The sequence below is a fragment of the Orbicella franksi genome, chromosome 11 (assembly GCF_964199315.1).
Source record: "Orbicella franksi chromosome 11, jaOrbFran1.1, whole genome shotgun sequence".
In the NCBI taxonomy this organism is placed as follows: Eukaryota; Metazoa; Cnidaria; class Anthozoa; order Scleractinia; family Merulinidae; genus Orbicella; species Orbicella franksi.
Genome location: NC_138155.1, coordinates 19649033 through 19667919, shown reverse-complemented (window position 1 = coordinate 19667919; position 18887 = coordinate 19649033). Strand labels below are relative to the sequence as shown.

General features: G+C 38.8%; 1 protein-coding gene and 2 pseudogenes across 4 annotated transcripts in view; all 3 read right to left on the bottom strand.

Annotated features, from left to right (window-relative positions):
* LOC145503269 (uncharacterized) overlaps nt 1-6117 on the bottom strand; it is a 66217-nt gene extending 60100 nt beyond the window's left edge. The window contains exons 1-6 of one of the 3 annotated variants that reach the window (XM_081482761.1): nt 5123-6117; nt 4870-4996; nt 3976-4060; nt 2900-3054; nt 1947-2024; nt 1437-1484 (exon numbers count right to left, since the gene is read on the bottom strand). In XM_081482761.1, the coding sequence (XP_081338887.1) occupies nt 1984-2024; nt 2900-3054; nt 3976-4060; nt 4870-4996; nt 5123-5227 (513 nt within the window). In that variant the 5' untranslated portion in view covers nt 5228-6117 and the 3' untranslated portion in view covers nt 1437-1484; nt 1947-1983. The remainder of the gene's footprint in view (nt 1-1436; nt 1485-1946; nt 2025-2899; nt 3055-3975; nt 4061-4869; nt 4997-5122) is intronic. The other 2 variants (XM_081482763.1, XM_081482762.1) reach the window with 2 other exon arrangements.
* A 2268-nt stretch (nt 6118-8385) lies between these two features.
* LOC145502175 (DELTA-actitoxin-Aas1a pseudogene) lies at nt 8386-8991 on the bottom strand (annotated as a pseudogene).
* Nucleotides 8992-9322: 331 nt separating this feature from the next.
* On the bottom strand, nt 9323-14453 carry LOC145503264 (uncharacterized; annotated as a pseudogene). The gene is made up of 5 exons (XR_014051454.1): nt 13921-14453; nt 13482-13508; nt 13137-13205; nt 11996-12099; nt 9323-9904 (listed from the first exon to the last, which is right to left on the bottom strand). The product of XR_014051454.1 is annotated as an uncharacterized LOC145503264 (transcript).
* Nucleotides 14454-18887: the final 4434 nt, after the last annotated feature.

The window sequence follows — 18887 nt, the reverse complement described above, 5'->3', positions numbered from 1 at the left end:
ACGAAAATTACGATTTTAAGGCATTGTTTTGTTAATTGCGTGATGCACGACTCACAGTTCAGAAGTAGTTACCTAGCACGTGATCAAAATCTGCCCCGATCAAATTTGTTTCCGGGATTGAAAATAGCCATGAATGAAAATTATGACATCCATTGCAGTGTTTATACACAGCGTCCCGCAGATGTGAAGGCTGATAATTTTACAGATGTTTGACACCTTGATATTTCCTTTTTTCACCGCACAGGACAAGGAGTTGAACAAAACAATTTTGTTCCATTAGTTGTTTTCTAGCTTATCTGGGACTTTGGGACACGTGCCCTTTTATTTGAGAAGAGATATCGCAAACCAAGTGTTGAATTTCACTCTCCACAAGACAAGCAACAACAGCGACAAAATAAATAAACAAGACTGGAATTGGAATAATTGTTGCATTGCTTTCAGTGATGCGCCAGGTTTTTATTTTGGATTTTCATCTTGAAATGACTTGTTTACGTGGCATTTTGAGGCCCAGTTAGCTATTGTCTTCTTCAAGCTTCGCGAAAATTTCTTCATCAATGCTTGGATACCTCAAATGTGAAGGGCCTGTTTTGTTTGAAAGGATGAAATATGAAATATTTTATTAGTGATGGAATGTATGAAAACAAATCGCATATGTAACGATTCTAGTATGCGCGAATATCATGGAAGTTGATAACAGCTGGACGAGAGAGGTGAACATTTGCCGGTCTCTTCAATTGTCTTTTCTGGCGTCAGTAAAAAAATTTCATCGTACCGCATAGTTTGAAGGCGTTACTTCTTACAATATTGTTTTATTCCAAACAGAAGAACATATTTTCACGAGTGAATGATTTAAAGCAAAATGGTAAGTAACGATAATGACTGATTCTATCATCTTTATCCAATATAAAAGAATTAATAGAAACTTCCCAGTGGTCTGTTGTCTTTTTTACAGCGCCTTTTGAAAGCCCCATTATCTTTTTAGCCTGATTTCTCGAAATGCAAATCATTTTATTCGTGGTTGAATAAATCAAAATAAAATGGTATGTTTGTAACCACTGCAATATTCAGTCGGCATGAAAGACATAGAACTTGTCTGGTCCTTGAAAAGGCGCACATCAACCCCTGCGCGTTGTTAACGCGTTATTAACGTGAATTTTGGTTTGCTTAGTTCTGAGCGGTACTGTACATTCACATTTACAATCACAAACGGATGACGAACAGCAGGGGCAAGGTTTTTAGCCGTTTGAAGGGATACCATTAGTGTATGTTTTTGCATGAGAGGTCACCTATGATCAACCAATTCTACTTTACAAAATCAAATCCTCCTCTACAACCCATAGCTAGCTCACGCAACCCATGGGTTAAAAACCATTCACTTTTGGGCGTTTGCAAGTGTTAAAATCGTGCCCTGGATAACAGAGATGTAATTTACATACCTCTCTAGAAGAGGAGATTTCAGCTCCTCCAGTATGTGGTATTACCCTCTGAAAAAGACAATATTAAATATAAAATATAAAATATATAGCTCATCTGTACATTTAGTGACGGCTCAGGTCAACTTTAGTCTTAAAACTATATTGAAATTAAAATTGACTCCCAATAAACTACTCACTTTAAGACAATAATTGCAGCTGTCACTTCAGCAACAAAGCATACATAATTTAATTTTACTTTTAAAGCTTTGATGAAATTAAAAATAAAAACAGTTTCACAAGCAAAATTCAAAGAAACACCGCCGTTAAAGTCAAGAAGTAAGACTGGGTAGTATAACCAGAAAGAAACTAAAATTGATAATAGGCAAAAGGGACTTTTAATTGCAGTATAATAGTTTTGTTGTTCAATACAGTTAAACAGTCAAGCAGAATTAAATAATTAAAAGTTAATAATCATTATCCATATGATGAAGAATAAGAGCTTTCGAACTGAAGTGCTATCCATGCAATTACCTGTTAATTTTTCTTTCAGGAACCAAGTGGTTCAGTCTCAATATGTATTGGAGTGCCACAAGAAAAAATTCCTGCTATCTGAAGACAAAATTAATGTCAATTTAACATTAGCTAGGCACACCTGCATTTTGGCTGCCAAATGTTCTTTATATATTAAGGTATCATGGTAGGTGAATTTTTACGAAAAATGCGAATTTTTTTTTTTCTTTTTTTCGCTGTTCAAATTGAGAAGACTGAGGTAAATATTTTGCAAAAAGAATGATAGGAAAAGCTTTTTTACTTTTTAAGATAAAGAGAAAAACTACTTTTGAATCTCATTAACCTCTGACGGTGCGTTGACAAGTTCCTGTCACCTCTAAAATTCACCACCGGTTGTCACGTGCAATGCGAATTGCGGTGTGACATTTCATTTGAACGAAAGAGACGTGCACGCGAATTGTTCTTGATCCGGTTGTCTTTATCGCTAGTTAGCTTTTGTTCTTGACAAGCTTAGCTTTTGCTCTTCTTAATGTCCGGACGAAAACACAAGTTAAACTTCTTGTCCGTTTGCGTCTTCGAAGAAGCCGAAGAAGCGAAAATCTGGAATCAACGAATTCAGTGTGGAACAAGCAAGATCTTTGGCTTTGAGCGACCGTGGGTCGTACTACAATCAAGACGAATGGTCATTCGAGGACACTAGTCCCGCCAATGAAACCTTCAGCGTGTCCGCGAAGTGTGTTCCGTTGCAGCTACACAAAGGAACAAATCAGTTAGCTTACACAATGCTGACAATCGGTTATAATTGTCTTCATTTTTCGACGAAATTTCCCGATCGAGTCAAGACAACTTTTTGAATTATGGCGAAGCTTATCAGTTGTCTCCCATTAATTCATATTATGTTATTCTTACAGATACAACTTCCTTTCGATTAGCGGAGGTTAGGGACATTTTTTGCTCAAAGAATCACTTCTTACCCGGCAGCTGACATTTCCGAGAGCATTTTGTCCCTCGGATTTTCATTTGTTTGCGGCTGAACATCGACTTGCAAGGTTCGCCTGCTGCCCCGCTTGCTTGTTCCACTTCGAGATTTCCTCTTTTTGGCTTCTCGAGGCATGGTTTTAATAAATGTCTGGAGAGCGAAGAGGTCTAAAAGTTGAGCAACATAATACCAATTCTGCCGACGAAATCATTAGCGTAAAAGAAATCACGGCAGTTTACATACAAAGCTTTTTAAAGTTCTGATATTTTGTCCTTCGAACGATAACACTGCGACTGGTTTCGCACCAGAATTGTAGACGTCTGTTTATTTCAAGTAGTCATAAGCCATTGTTGCTGTAAACTGACCCGTGCCGACATCTGTCAATGCGTCATCAAATCTTCTTACATGCAGGGATTTTTAACACCTAATCATAGAAATCCCATAAAACGTTTTTCGTCTTTTTCTCGATAAAATAAAACTGCATCTAAGGGTGAACATTTTTAGTTCGTTTACGCGCGTCTTCCGACGGAATTAGCTGAAAATCGGCGGCCATGTTCAAGGATACTTCGTTCGAAAAAGTGTGTCGGACTTTGTTTAATTTCGCTTCCGTTTCAAAGTTATGGCCTCTTTTGCAGAAAGGAACGTCCGCATTGACAATATCAAACTTTAGGAGGTTGTAAAAAAAACCAAACCACATCTGGAAAATCGCAGACACGATTTTTGAGGGTGATGTGTGAGAAAGCATTTCCGATATTAATCGCGCCGCTCCGATAATTCACGCGCGGAAGCGAACCAATTTAGGCGAAGCAGTGTTTCTGGGTATTTCTTTTAATATTACTGCGACATTGAATTATTAGAAAATTCCAAAGATATGATTGTATTCCATAACTATTAAGCTTTCAGAAAATGTCTAGCTTGATGCGGTTTTCTTTCAAAGCGCGAGCGTAAGAGCGCGATTTCGAAACACTGTCAATCCACCTACCATGATACCTTAAACAGCCAGTTCACATCTAGATTATAAAGTACGAGTGCTTGTGAAAAATAATATTATAGTGCTTCCCCTGCAATTACCTGCTATTGTTCGATATTCTTCTGTCCAACAAGCGGGTCAGTCTCAAAATGTGTTGGGAGTGCTGCAGGAAAAACTTCTTGTTGTCTGAAGATTAATTAACAAAACACTTATAAGAACACCTGCATGCATGTCATTTGTTCTACATACGTTATATTTTAAACAGCCAATAGTTAATGTTTCAATCAAATATAACATGGACGCTTAACGAAGCTGTTCTTTTTGTAACTTTTCATGTTATGAAGTATGAAAGCTTTTAAAAATAATATATTTATTTAGTACGGCACCTTTATTAACTGTAATTGTTCAATAGTCGTTTGGCCACCAAGTGATTCTACATCTAAATTTATTGGAGTGCCGCAAGAAAAACTTCCTGTTGTCTAAGAATAAATGTCCATAACATAAAGCACACACACATTGAAATTGATAATTAATACTCTGTATAATATGTCCTGTTTTAAACAGCCAGTTAATGTTTTTGCCACACTTGCATGTAAACTGCCAAATGGTCTACTTTAGGCTTACTGGGAATTCCCAGGGGGAGGGGCGTCTCAAAACCCACAATTTTTAAAGAAAAGTATAGCATAAAAGTGGAATTTCCAGAGGGATGGCGGGGGGGGGGGGGGGGGAGGGTGGGATCAAACAAAAAAAAAGAGACTTAACTAGTAGCAATGAACAAATGTTCTGAAGCATACCACAAAAAGCCCTCCGGTCTCCGCACCCCACAACCCGGGTGATTGATGTAAAAGACATGAAGCGACACTCGAATGTTTATGTAAACATTATCCCAGGGGGCCAGATTGCTCACCACTTGTCCGGCTCAAGACTTATTCTCGGGGTTTTATTTAGGATGGTGAGTACGTCGAATTATTAGTGCATGTAATGTTTGCGCTCACTTCTTAGTTCTTGTAAGTTGACCGATTTCCGTGTATTTAGCTCCGTTTGCTTGTAATCTCCCCCACCATGCTCGGCGATCTGTGACCATCTTTGAATCCATTCTTCAATGAAAAAGACCGACATCGACTTAGGAAACAAAGAAGATCCTTGAAAACAAAAAAGCAAAATCATTTCATTTAAACTTTTAAGCTTAATTAAAATTACAAGAAGAACACAACAGATTACTGCACATTAGCAAGCTCACATGTGTACCTCGGAAGATCGAGGTGTGTTCCTTGTCATTGCATTGGAATTGCTTCCTCTCAGCTGGTCGACTTTACCATTTATAAAGTTCACGTGCATTTCAAAACTGCCCATCGCACTGCAGCCGATAAAAATCGAGGAACAAAGAACTGAAATAGTCTTGTCGCAGAGGGCGCGCTTCGCAAAATGAGTTAAACGCGGAGGAGGACTGGGGCTACAATAGCCAACAACGCAACGACTGTTGTTTCCTGTTTTCCGGTTCCCAGGCAAACCGGAAGTATTGAACTTGTCTATTCAAGGAACGCTTTATGAGAAAATCGAGGCTGAAATTTACGAAATTTTTAGAATATTTTGAGGATAAACCTGAGGCCGAGATTGTGAACAGAATTTTAATTTTGTGTATTGAAAATTTGTAAATACAGTACAGTTACATGTTTTTTAACTAAACCGTAAAAATTCGTCCTTTCCTAGTAAAAAACAAAGGCAATAAAAACAGCTCTACCAGTATGTTCGATGCTACTAACATTTTTGCAAGAAGTTATATGTACCAAATCAGGCTTAAATGCCCGCGGACTGGCTCCAAAATTACTTTAACACCACCCAGACACCAAATACATTCGAAAACAGAAATGTCATACGCTATAGCTGATTTCACATGACGTCACTAAAATTCAAACTAAAAAACTATTGATCTTCCTGAGATTTTACTTTAATGATGTATAAGAGCAGCTGAAAACTAATATTCATACAAATTTTCGCTCCGAACGGGTTCTTGGTTTTGTGATACACTACGTTTGAGTTTCTAAGCTTTTGCGTGACGCGGCATTTACATGACAGCTAAGAGCGCTGCTATGATGGTTAAAAAAGTGACTTATTTCGGGGAACTTGGCTATCTGAACAGTTCATGTCTTAGAAAAACTATTATTTTAATGTTTTAGAGCTTCTCGAGAGTTAAATTCACGCTTTTGTAGCAAAACTCAGTGACAGATGTTTCTGTTGGTTTCCGGCCGCCATGTTGGTGTCCATAAGGATGGGCACCAGCATGGCATCTCCACTCAAATCTCTGTAAATTTGGGTAAAAAATTTCTCCGCATATCTCGCATAAGAAAAATTGCTGGAACCAGAATTTGGGCGAGAGTCTTTGCATATTTACCTTCTTTCATTTCCCAAATTCTGGACTTTATCTATTGACCGGTTTTGTTTTGTTTTTTTTTTTTATTTTGATCTATTTTGAATTGCGTGACAATGAAAACCAGCAATTAAAGAATTGGTTTCTGCTTAGCGTGCGTATATCGAGTTATTGATGCACGCGGGAAGTTTGCACAGCACGAAAGAAGCGCGAGAGTTGCTCGAAGCGATAGCCGAGAGTAACTCTGGCTTCACTCTAGCTTCCTCGCTTTATACCTGAGTCCGTAATTTATACCGAGTCCGTAATGCTTAGTCCGTGTTTTATACTTAAGTCTCTAAAGTACGTGTTTTATACCCATTCCGTAGTCTGCAGTCCCCAATCCGCTGCCTGCAGTCCGTAGACCCCAGACCGCAGACCGCAGACCGCAGACCGCAGACCGCAGACCGCAGACCGCAGTCCGCAGTCCGCAGTCCGCAGTCCGCAGTCCGCAGTCCGCAGTCCGCAGTCCGCAGTCCGCAGTCCGCAGTCCGCAGTCCGCAGTCCGCAGTCCGCAGTCCGCAGTCCGCAGTCCGCAGTCCGCAGTCCGCAGTCCGCAGTCCGCAGTCCGCAGTCCGCAGTCCGCAGTCCGCAGTCCGCAGTCCGCAGTCCACAGTCCGCAGTCCGCAGTCCACAGTCCACAGTCTGCAGTCCATATTTTATACTGACCGTGTAAATCCTGTTCCGTCGGTATGCGAGACGACGCGCTTTTATTACCAAAACTAAGGCAATTATTCTGTTTACGAACACGATTTTGAATCGCCTTGGCTTTGTGAGAACAGCTACAAGGCATTTTCACTTCCGAAACATTGAAACGGAGGACAGGTTGGTGTACCAAAGCAATCCCGTAGGAGTTGAAATGAAACTGCACATTTCATCCTTTGATTTATTCAGCAGAAAGCATCGTTGGTTTTGGTCCAATTAAGAAGAGAGAAGGGTAAACAACACGCAGCCAAACTACAGCTTTCTGTTCGCACGAAAAGTCGTACACATTTCGTGAAGACAAGGTTTTTAAATTCCATTAACCCTGACTTCGAACTTTAAATAACCAATTCATCCGCTACAGTCCACAATAAGCTGCGTCGACAATCGAAAGTCCGTAACATTGCACAACACACCAAAGAAAGCACATGGACGAACATGGTGATGACGTCATTCGCTCCTGAATAATTTGTTTGGGGGGCCAAATTGGTGTCCATAAAAGATACAGACACAAAAACTCGAATTTTTCCGCATTACCCGATTAGAACTGCGTTCTCTCGAACGCAACAAAGCGATCTGCTTTCTCTGAGCAAGAAATGTAACGGCGACAAGTGAGCATCCCTCCATGAGTAAAATATTTTCCCTTCAGTGTATCAGCATATTTTAAGGTGCTGCAAGAAGTCATTAGACTAAAACAATTGAGAAGCCCTAAGCCAATCGATGGAAAGTTGAAAGGAAACAACAAGCTTTCACTTCAATTGCAAACAAAAGAACAAAGACATATTGGCTTAACACTAAGGATCAAAAAGTGTTTAAAAGGTTCTCGGCAAAGGAACTAAAGAAAGCCTCAGGGGTTGAAAGAAACCAGAAATACTGGACTATGATTTCGGTATCAATGAAAAATTAAGTGTCACCCAGATTATCGGCCAAGGGAGGCTAAAAATATGCATATAAATTAGTTTGCACTTAGTTCAATTAATTTTTTCGGAAACATCGTCCACGGAGCCATTCTACTCGTGATAGTTTTCTTATTTAGCTCCGTGTTGCACAAACGTTTTGGTGAGCGTTTTAATTTCCTGCAAACTAGGGTTGTGGGTTAAAAAGGGAAAGCCATCGGCGTTTTTAAGAGGAGCTCCCCTGGCGAGGTTATTAAGCTCCTCGATGTAAGTTCACTTGTGAAAAACAATGAAACAGTTTCTTTTCTACCACACGTTTATTTGTCATTTCAACTCTTCAATACTAAGTCCCACAGATTTTTACTTAGAAGTCGTTCATCCACTCGGTAAGTGGTTACCGTGCTAAACATCAGTCTCTAACTTAAGTTACCACAGAGTAGAGACTGTTACTACTAAAATCGGTTATGCGAGCAAGTTGTGCAAGCATGCTTGGTTTACATGCCAGTTGCTCATTCTTTAAGGACATGAATCTCCAAGGTAGCTTTACCAGAGTTGGAAACAGAGCCACGAAATTTCAGACCAGAACCGAGGGATCTCTCGTGCCAACCATTTGCCGCGAAGGGGTTTGCGTTATAATACAAATCATAGTACTGATCATAATTGGCTCTTTTGTTTCCATGGTACAGCTTAGCATTCCACCAATTCTGGTAAAGGTTATAATCAAACGGAACAGAGAACATCACAGCAAGTGTTTTGTCGATGCGTGGAATGTAGTAGGCCACGACTCCGACAACTCCCGTTGCAACTGGTCCAGACGTCTTGCGAGGTCCGTAAACTATGGCATACGCTGTGGAAAATAAAAGAAAAGAACAAAAGAAACAGACAATCAATGAACAATTATTGAACTTGGTTATCGCAAAATATCATGATTTCCCAGTGGCCAGCAGATGAATTATTTGCCAAAGCCGATGGCTGAGGCAAATAATTGAGCAGTGAGACACTGAAAAATCACGATATTTTGCGACAACCAAGTCCAATAATTGTTAATTGATTGTCTGTTTCTGTTCATATTATTTTAAAGCACTCTCTGACAACTCAAGGAAGCGATCCGTCATTTTTCACAAGAGAGCGCGGTTACAATTACGCATGAACAGAATATTATTTGCAGCAAAACACGTTTAGACGGTCCTAGGCGTGAACAGACTATCATTTGTAAGCAGTTATTTACAGGTGAGGTGGTGGTTTCTCAACCTATGAAAAGAAAGAAAAAATGTATCGAATGATAAATATTTTTATTGGATACGAAAACCAGTAAGAATAAATTATTTGTCTCTCGGAACAAATAGACTTTAGTCTTTCGACACAACGTTTCAGTTAAGAAAACACGCTTTTCATTGTCAATTCAACGACGTTTTAATAGGACTTTGTAATTATGAATACTGAAACTCAAACGTCGTGTCTTCCTTTTGAAATGTTTATCATATCTTTAAATTTAAAATTAATATTAAGACCTCTCAACGAAAAACTCTGTACTGAGTGACTTGTTTTTGGTCTGCGCTTTATTGACAACGGTTTAATTTTCTTCTTAGTTATGAATTTCGGCTTTTTTTAAGAGAGGCCAATTCTGAAAAATGGGGATATCACTTGGACAATCCTATCAAAAAACAAGCATGGCGTAAAAAGGCGAAGGATATTTGTGCAAGAATCTTATTAGAAAAACAAACTGTTGTCTAACAAGGTGTAACGGTCGTGTTGGTCATATTGTGTTGGTCAAGTTCAAGCATGATTAGCACTATGCTAGCGGGCCTCATGTAAATACTGAATTCACTTTTACCATTATCAACAGAATAAGGCAAGTTTTCATCCGCAGTGCCAGAAAAGAAGTAGGTAGAACCTTGCTGCCAGCCAAGTCCACTTTGGTTCTCAACACCAACGGCGCGGTTTACGTTAGCGAGAACATTTAGGATCTCTTGTAGAAGGCCGATCGGACTGTAAGCTCGGCACCTTCAATAACAGTTCCTGCATCAACTTAAATTAAATAAGCTAGTTAGTGGGATGTTAATGAAACCTTGCAAAGTTTTTATCAACCGAATTCTTGTCAAAACGTTACCAGAAGTCCTGCCGATCTAGGGAAGCAGACAAAAGACTTAATAAAAGCAAAATCAAGACTTGTTAAAAAAAACTTGTTACTAGCGAGTCCACATAACGTTATCCAGTGGTTAAGTGTGAAGAAAACAAACTATCCTATCCACTGAATATTGGTAATTTATCAGGAGGATAGCGTTATCTACCTTTCGAACAACCCATGCCTGGCCCTTTCTCTGTCGCGCAACGTTACGCTCTCTCGTTACGCTCCCACCCGAGAGCGTAGCGTTGCGTGAGAGAGAGAGGGCCATAACTGCTCTAGGTACTCGTGTTAATGACAAACTAGCCGGGGAGGGGGGAGGCAGTCCTTATAAAAGCTATATTGGTATGTGCCGCTGTGTAAGGTACGGTTTGCAAGCAATTTAGTCAGGGATACGGCAAAGAAGTCAGACAGCTTTGGTCTAGAATAGGATATAATATCCCGAACAAGTGGCCAGGGTTTGAATAATTTAGTGTAGAGCAGGGTTCTTTACCCGGGGTTCCATAATAGAATATGAAACTCGAAAGTATATTGGCTCATTTACACGTAGAGGCCAAACCACCCCCCTAATGTTTTATGAAAGCTATATTTGCTTGGTTTATATATTTCTGAACCAAGTTTGGCAGATGAGCTTTCTTTGTTCTCCAGTTTATTTTAATTTGGAAGTTGTGACAAAATGTCAGATTATGACGCCATAATTGATGACGTCACTAAAACATGCTATAATTTTTCGTAAAATCTGATAAAAAGATTATGTCATTGGAAAGGCCTTGACTTGAGGAGTAAAATGCCGGAAACCGTTTTTTGCTATGATGATTATTTTTCGAGATATGGTAAATTAAATATTTTTTGTTGTCCCCCCCCCCGGAATTTGCTTAACCATACTGTCCTTCTCAATTCAGTCTCTCTGGTTTATTTTTTTCAGTTTTATTCTAGGAAGGCTAATAATCTAGAAAAAAAGACAGCTTGATGTTGTCAAAAATCGTATGGTTTTAGAAATTTGATTTTCGGCTTTGTTAGGATGGTATTAACAGTAAAAAAACGGATGACGTCACAGGTTATGACGTAACAAAACTAATTTTAACGCAATAACACTAGAGGGATAATTTTTTATTCCGATTTTCTTCTTTATTTTTACTTTAGTCGTCTGGCACATCACATGTGCAACATAGCTGCATTTGCTGGAACAAAATTACGGCTCCGATTTGGGGATTTTTCTCACGGTGGGGGACCCCATATTTTGCAGAGTTATTTTTCATATTTAAAAATGCCATATTTCATTTAATTTTTGTGATATGGACAAATTTTTTTCAGGGTTCAACTCCTCTTGATGTGCTCTTTCGAACACATTGTAAAAAATATGCATATTAAAAACTTCCAAAGTGGCAAAAAACATGACGTCATCACTGTGACGTCACAACTTTGACATTTACTGGCGTTTTTCACGTAAAAATAATTGGCAATAGGTCCCCTGCTCATCTGCCAAGTTTGGTGTAGAAAGAGTCAATACTTTTTAAGTAATGCGAAATAATGTGAAATACCCAAGAACTGACGAAACATTTGGGGGGTGGTTTGGCCCCTACGTGTTAACGCATGTTGGAGTACGATAGTGACAAAGTTTCTGCATGGAAAATAGCTAGTCTGGTATAGAGTAGGGGCTTAAGGTGCCTTGTCTGATCATGGTCTGGTATAGGATAAGGGTTTCAATGTTCCAGGGTCACACCCGTACCTAATGACTTACAGAGTACCTACCCCGGGCAAACTAGCTAACGTCAAACTACTTCCTAAACTATCAGTTCCTGATTTTCAGGAGTGGTGACCAACCTTTGCCATTTTTAGAGGACAAGTCCTGGAAAGTTTTAACCCTTTTTTACACAGTATTGTTCCCTATGTATTCGTTTCTTCCGAGACCGATTCTAACTCGGCTTTATAACTATGGAGACAATTCATTTCATGTGTCAGTCTACTAACCACAATTAATGAAAATCATTTACCTTTGCGCTTGGACTTTTCGCTGTCTTGGTCTTCCAAGTCCTTCGATCCCTGCAGTTTAGCTTTGAACAACGTTATGAGATCGTCTCAAAAAGGCCTCCAGTTCCTATGTAGCAAAAAGCAAAATAGTCTTCTCACTCAGTTGGTTTTAATTTTTTTTCTCCTCTTTTGTAAGCCATTTTAGAGCTACCTTAACTGCAGCATGAATATCATGGCCGAATATCGCTTTCTAAGTTAGGATCCCTCAAGTTTACCTTCATATGCATTTATGCCACGCCATAGAAAATACAGCCAATCAGAATGCAGCAAAGTCGTTGCATATTCGACGGTATTCCATTTAACCTACCCATCATACGCCGCGCGTACGTTATATTGACTGTGTTACCAACTTATTTTCTATTCATGGTATAAAATAGTTATGCAACGCTCTCTCGTGGTATCATACCATGGAATATTCCACTTATCACTTGTATTGTCTTGGTATATACACTCGCCTTAAGGTTCGTGTCATATTACGTCATACCACGTGCTCCCATCGGGCCTCGGGAGCTTGAAGTACAGTCTCTGGTATCCGCCATATTGTCCGCTCGTGTTGTCGTGTAGTACCCGTTGCGTTGTTAAATAAGGAACATAGAAGGCAATATTGTGACAGTTCGTGTGTGTACCGAGAAAATACAAGGGACTCGTGGGATATTCCATGGTATTCAATGGAAAGTCTCACATAACTTGTACATGTATGCGATCTTTAAACTGGTGATGATTAAACACAACAAGAAACTAAATCTCACACGCTTTTAACATTCGATCACTTACTACATTCATGTGCCAAATATTGTGAAAATTTATTTTAAAAAATAAAAGAAATGAAGTAACATTGTTAGTCTCAATGGGACATTAGCAACAGGAAAGTGAGTTATATTCGGTAAATTATTATTTACACTTTTCATACTTTCAAAGAAAGCATTTTTTGACTCAGCGGTAATCAGATGAATTTATTAATAAAATCAAATAGCAAGCTAATCTCTGACGTTAAGCCGTGGGAGATCTGGGTTAGAGTTTAATAACATGCGGTAAAGCAAGAATTGAATTGATCAAGCGAAAAGTAAGATAATTATATCTACGGGAAAAAAAATATTATTTTACCTGGCGATTGGGAACCATTTCAGGAAAGTGGTCCAAGCTAGCATCTACTAACAATGCTTCAATTTCCCGCTTTGAAAAGATAAAAAAGCTAAAATATTAGAATAACAATTAGCAATGTTTCAAAACCATCTCTTTCGCATTTTTATTTACACTTAATGTAATAGTTTAGCCTTTCAATGGCTTGTATGTTCTAATTCCCACCTTATGGTGACAACATAGTTGAATCAGTTTACAACGCACAATAAACATCAGCAACAACATGATTTGTTTGCTTTATTTGTTTACTTTACATGTAGTTGTTCACCATATTCCTTTTTTTCTAATGAAGAGCGAGAAACTTATTACCTTGCTTTTGGGCAGTTCTTTTGGTTCCTATGTGGAGAAAAAGATATCCAAGGACTTAGCGGCTATATTGTTTAGTGTCTAACCCGATGCAAAGACGTTTTTCACCTTTTACAAAGTGTTAAAAATATAAATAAAATCCTTTCACATGTAAACTTAGTGTATTTCAACGAAATTTTGGCAGTTTCAATTTCACTTTCTTGCAAAAGTCTTTACGTAAGCATGGGTTTCAGCTAAATGTCAGATTCTAAAAAGCACCTCGGTTTGTTGAAGCTAATGTTCACGCTCTTTTCCATTTTTTATGCTCGTGTTAAAATTAGAAGTTCATTCATGGCGTAAAACGGACCACAAATGCCATGGAAATTTCAAGAGAGACGCCAGTTAGGGTTGCAAACAGAGAGTTTGATTAAAGGCAATAACATAAGCCAATTCTTTATTTTACCTCTCTATTTGGATTGTTTGTTCTGATTGCAAATCCAAAGGTAGTAGTAATAACTGAAAGGATTAACAAGAAGGAGAAGATAAAACTGAGGTGGTCCATGTTCAACCTAGAAAACAATAATACCGCGAACACAGAACATTTATTACCAATGACAAGCAGTTCAGCAGCAGAACGTTGCGTCAACGAAGATTTCGGTAAATGTTGGAAACAAACTGATGATTATTAAAGAGACAGTTTAAAGATAGAAAATACAAAAAGACTGACTTGCTGTTTTCTACGCTGTACAGGTATCTATTTCTGCATGACCTGATAAGCCTTTATGTGAAATCGCTCTAAACAGGTTGCTTTATACCGTAAAACTTTGCTGTAGCCACGTGAGTTACTTTTTTTTAATTCGTTGCCTTTTTTTGCTGTGCCTTTGTTTCTATTTTAGTGGCGCGTTCAGTTCAATTTCTGCATTTATTAGTTCATTTTTGCCCACTTTTTCCGTGCAGATTAGATGCAGATGAATTATTTCACGTTGTGTTATGTAATCGCTTATTGTTAATAATGGTAATTGAACTGAGTGGAGTGCAATTTGGTCTGAAAGCATACGCGTGATTTCAAAATCGAACGAGCGCGCAGCGCGAGTTCGATTTGAAATCACAAGTATGATTTCAGACCCAAATTGCACTCCACTCAGTTCAATTGCCACTTTATTAGATCCATTTTGAAATCACACAATTTTATCGCCAAAATTTTTAGCTTTTTGGTGTATTGTTCCAGTAGCCGGTTTGTTAAAAAGAAAAAGAGGAACCGGAAACGCCTTTACGTCTCATTTAGTATGCAAAACGATGTCATGTGACGAAAACTCATCCGAGCATGACAAAGAAACAAGCAGTTTTGAAGTCGGAACGAATATATTCTACTTCAGGTATAAAAGTTCAATTCTCGTCGCCTGAATCAATGATGGAAGGCCTTTCTTTCTTCTGTGGTTGAGGCTGCCTTTGGAGAAGGAATTTGAAGGTGCATCCTGCGTAGTTCTGCCATGGATTTCTTTTGAGTTGTGAAACTCTCTCGAGTGCACGATGCCCAGTGGATGGTATTTTTTTTTTTTCTTTCATACCGTTTAATGGCATGATTTTGAGGGAGTCCAGCTAGTTATCTTCTCCATTTCTTTTTGTGACCTCGGTGAAGGACTCAATACTCAGGACCTTATCAAGTTCTTGCGGCGCCATTTGTTTCAAGATATTTCCAAGATGGCGGGACTTGCACCAGCTTCGTAAGACGTTCATTCATTCACTGTTTTGTGGAGCGGGGCGTATTTTGACTATGTTTATTCACAGCGACCGAGTTGAACTCTTTTGTTGCTTCGTTTGAAACTGCCGGAAACCTGGAAAAATCTACCTACTTGAGATGGCTCTGAATTCGTTGTTGTGTGGTTTTCGTTTGTTTATGTTTTACTGGACTCGGTATCATACGGATCTTGAGCAGTTGTTGAAGAAAAATCGCCAAAATATTCGTCAAAATGGACACTGAAAGCTTGAAACTTCCATTAAAGTAGGTCTTCAGCCTGAGGGAGCTCATAATCGTCATTCAGAAACTGTAATTAATTAAATTCGTCAATTTGTTTTGGAAAAACAATAGCAAAGTTTTGGCAATAGTACATGTAGTTGCAAAATTCTCCACACAATGGGTTTTTGCCTTTCATTTTCCTGAAATTTTTTAATGATTACTTTAAACTAATCTTGAAATCCGATTGGTTGTTTTGGTTTACTGTCCCATTGTCATTGGCTGAGAAAAAGATGCGATTTAGAGCAAAAAATAGTGCCATTCGTGAATAAATCGCACCACTGAGAGCCAATCAGATTGCAAGGATAACCAGTGATTTCAAAATGGATTTAATAAATTACGTAACCTCATCAAGTCTATTATTTTGGCTCAAAATTCTGTATATAGCGTTGTGGTTTTTTTGATTTGTATTCAGTCGTTGTTATTCCGGCGTGCCATACAGATCTTTTATTATATAGACCCGAGTGTTTTACTGGAAAATACACCACTCGTAAATTAAAATTCATGCGAAACCACTTCCGGGACTCGGGTGGCGTATTTTCCATATCCTCACCAGTGAAGATATCGATAATTTGATATCAAGTTTGTCTCTTAAATTGTACTTAAATTCGTTGGTGTATGATCGAAACATCTTCGGGTCTTCCTCGAAAGTCTTTGGCAATCATCGGCAATCTTCGGACATTTTCGGAAAATATTCGGAATATTCGTGTGACCTTCGCACAAGTTTTAAAGAATCTTCGGAAATCTTCGGAAAATCGTCAAAAACGCCGTCACAGTATGTCTATATAATAAAAAGAAGATTGCACGTTAGTTCGAGGATATGAATTTTATGCTCTCGTGGCAAGAACAATTTTCTTGCCACTCCAACTTAAAATTCATATGTTCTTGCCACCGTGTAATATTCTCTATGTATGTAATCACTTTTCCCTTTCCAGGTTTTGTTGCTTGTTCAGTATGTGCTGTTCTTTCACAGAAACTTACGAAAAACGGTCATCGCACTGTACAGGCCCGCCAATAATCCCGTCCCGCAAATGGTCCCCAAATTGGACCGCAAATGATCCGGGACCGGAACTGATTCCACCTCAAAAAGTTAAAAATGGCGTGGACTCAATGAAAAGTCTATGGATGGATATAATTTTTTTTTTAATTAAAGATAAGTACCTGAGGCATAATAGCACCAATAAACAACGTTAAATAGACTGCGCAAAATACCTAATTGACATATGTCGAATGCATAAATTTTTCGTTTGGGAAACGCCCCGCTTAGAACTTTTCCCAGTACAGCTGTACACTACTTATTATATCTGCGTCCTTGTTAGACACTGGCTTCCATGAAAGTGCACAAGAGTTCTTCGTTCGAGACACCGCAGTGCTCTCTAGATAGATTTATTTGCATGCCGTACTTGTGGAGCTGTCGCTTTTGCTCGTGCCATTTTCTTTTTAATATATAGATCGTTTTGACCGTCACGCGATAAAAAATATATCGAAAACCATCCAGTGAAAAAAGCTAAGAAATTGTGATGTTATGGAAGATGAAACTAAATGAGATACTTCTCCAAGTTTTAGGCCTGTGCGTTTCCTCAAACTTCAGGTATTCGTCAAAATGTTTCCCAGAAATTTACGGAGCCCAGTATGAAAACGCCATGTTGGTGTACATCCGCAGCACACCAATATTCAATTATTCAATAATCACCAATGCACTCAGTTTATTTCTCAATTAAATATATAGTACGCGCTTAAAACAAATGGACCTTCCTACCGATTTGACGCATTATAATCGATTTAATATTTTCGCGCGCACACGATTGGTCTAAACGCGTCACGTGACTGAATATGCTACGGCTAAAACTCGGGACTTCGAGAAATAATCATTCCCCGATTTTCAAAACCGCACGCGTTGAGAAAACTGAAATATTTGAAGGATAATAAACATAATACCCTCCATTTGGCGCGAAAACATGCTCGGATATTTGCAATTGGACATTATCTGTTCCTCCAAGCTCACAGTTTACCTCAACGTACGCTCTCGGAAAGGTGATTCTCGGAACACATAATGTCCGTGGACAAATATCCAAGCTTATTTTCTCGCCAAATGGAGGTTATTGTTGATTTGTAATCCATGGAATATTTTTGCCTTCGCACGATTGGTCAAAGCGCGCCCGTCCCTGACTGGATATACTCAAGCTAAAACTGGGAATATCCGAGTAATATTCCCCAAATGTCAAAACTGCGGAACATATTTGAAGGATAAAAACACGGGATAGCCTTTTCGAACAGATAATGTCTGCGGACAAATATCCTAGAATATTTGCCAGCCAAATGGAGGATATTGTTTATATATCAACAATTTTTCGTAATTATCAACTACGCAAAAAATCGCCTCCATAGATCGATTATACCAAGCCGAATTTAGTAAATCTACGATGCTTCATAAGAATCCGTTGCAAACTCATAAAAATATGGGATCCCAAAGTTAGAAAGAAATGTACGCCAGGGAATAAGCGTTGCCCCCCATGGCATACATTTCTTTGTAAAAATTGGCAAGTTCTTTGTCCCAGAGTTCGTCACGAACAAGAACTTGAAGAAAAAAAAATAATTACCGATTGTTTCAAGCCTTACCATTCAACCATCCTTGTTTATTTTTGGTTGAGTATCCTTCTAATTTTGAAATTTATCATGTAATTAAGAGAAAAAAAAGACTTGAAATCATCACAGTGTTGGTGTCGGTATCCTCAATTTCGTTCCCAGGCTTTCTCACTTTTCCCTCCCATTCTCTAAGGGAAAAGCCTTGGAAACTAGGTTATAGAATCCTTTGGACTGTACGCCAAAGACAGTCATCCTCTGCACGCGTAATCTCAAGTTGAAAGTCAAAAGAACAAAAGCAAAAAACAAACTATGTGAAGCGAAAAGAGTGAATTTATGTAGTGAAGGCCAAGTGAGAGCTTGTACGAAGTATAATTCCCCGCAGTCTGCTTTTGGTTTTCTGCCTGTTTCCACTCAAAACGTTTTACAGAGAGGAAAAAAGATACACATTATTTTACAACTGAGAAAGAAATGATCTCGGAGACAGTTCTGTGTGTACACCGAACAAATTTGGCGACGAGCAGTGATTTAGGGCAGGGGTAGAATCGTACTGTAGGGGGGAGGAGGCCCTTTCTTCCGGGATTCTACAATACCAAGAGGAACTTATAGAACTTGTTTTGCGGTTCCGTTTCTGAGCTGGCCAGTTATTCTGGGTTTTAAGGAACACCGAATAAACCTTTATGAACCTACAGGAGGAGACGAAGACAAAAAATGATCCCGAAACAGTCCTATATATAGAATACATATAGTGTAACACTTGGGCACATTATGTGGCACATAAAGAGGCTTTATTAACTTTGTTTAATTCAGTATTTTCTTTTAAATTGTAATTA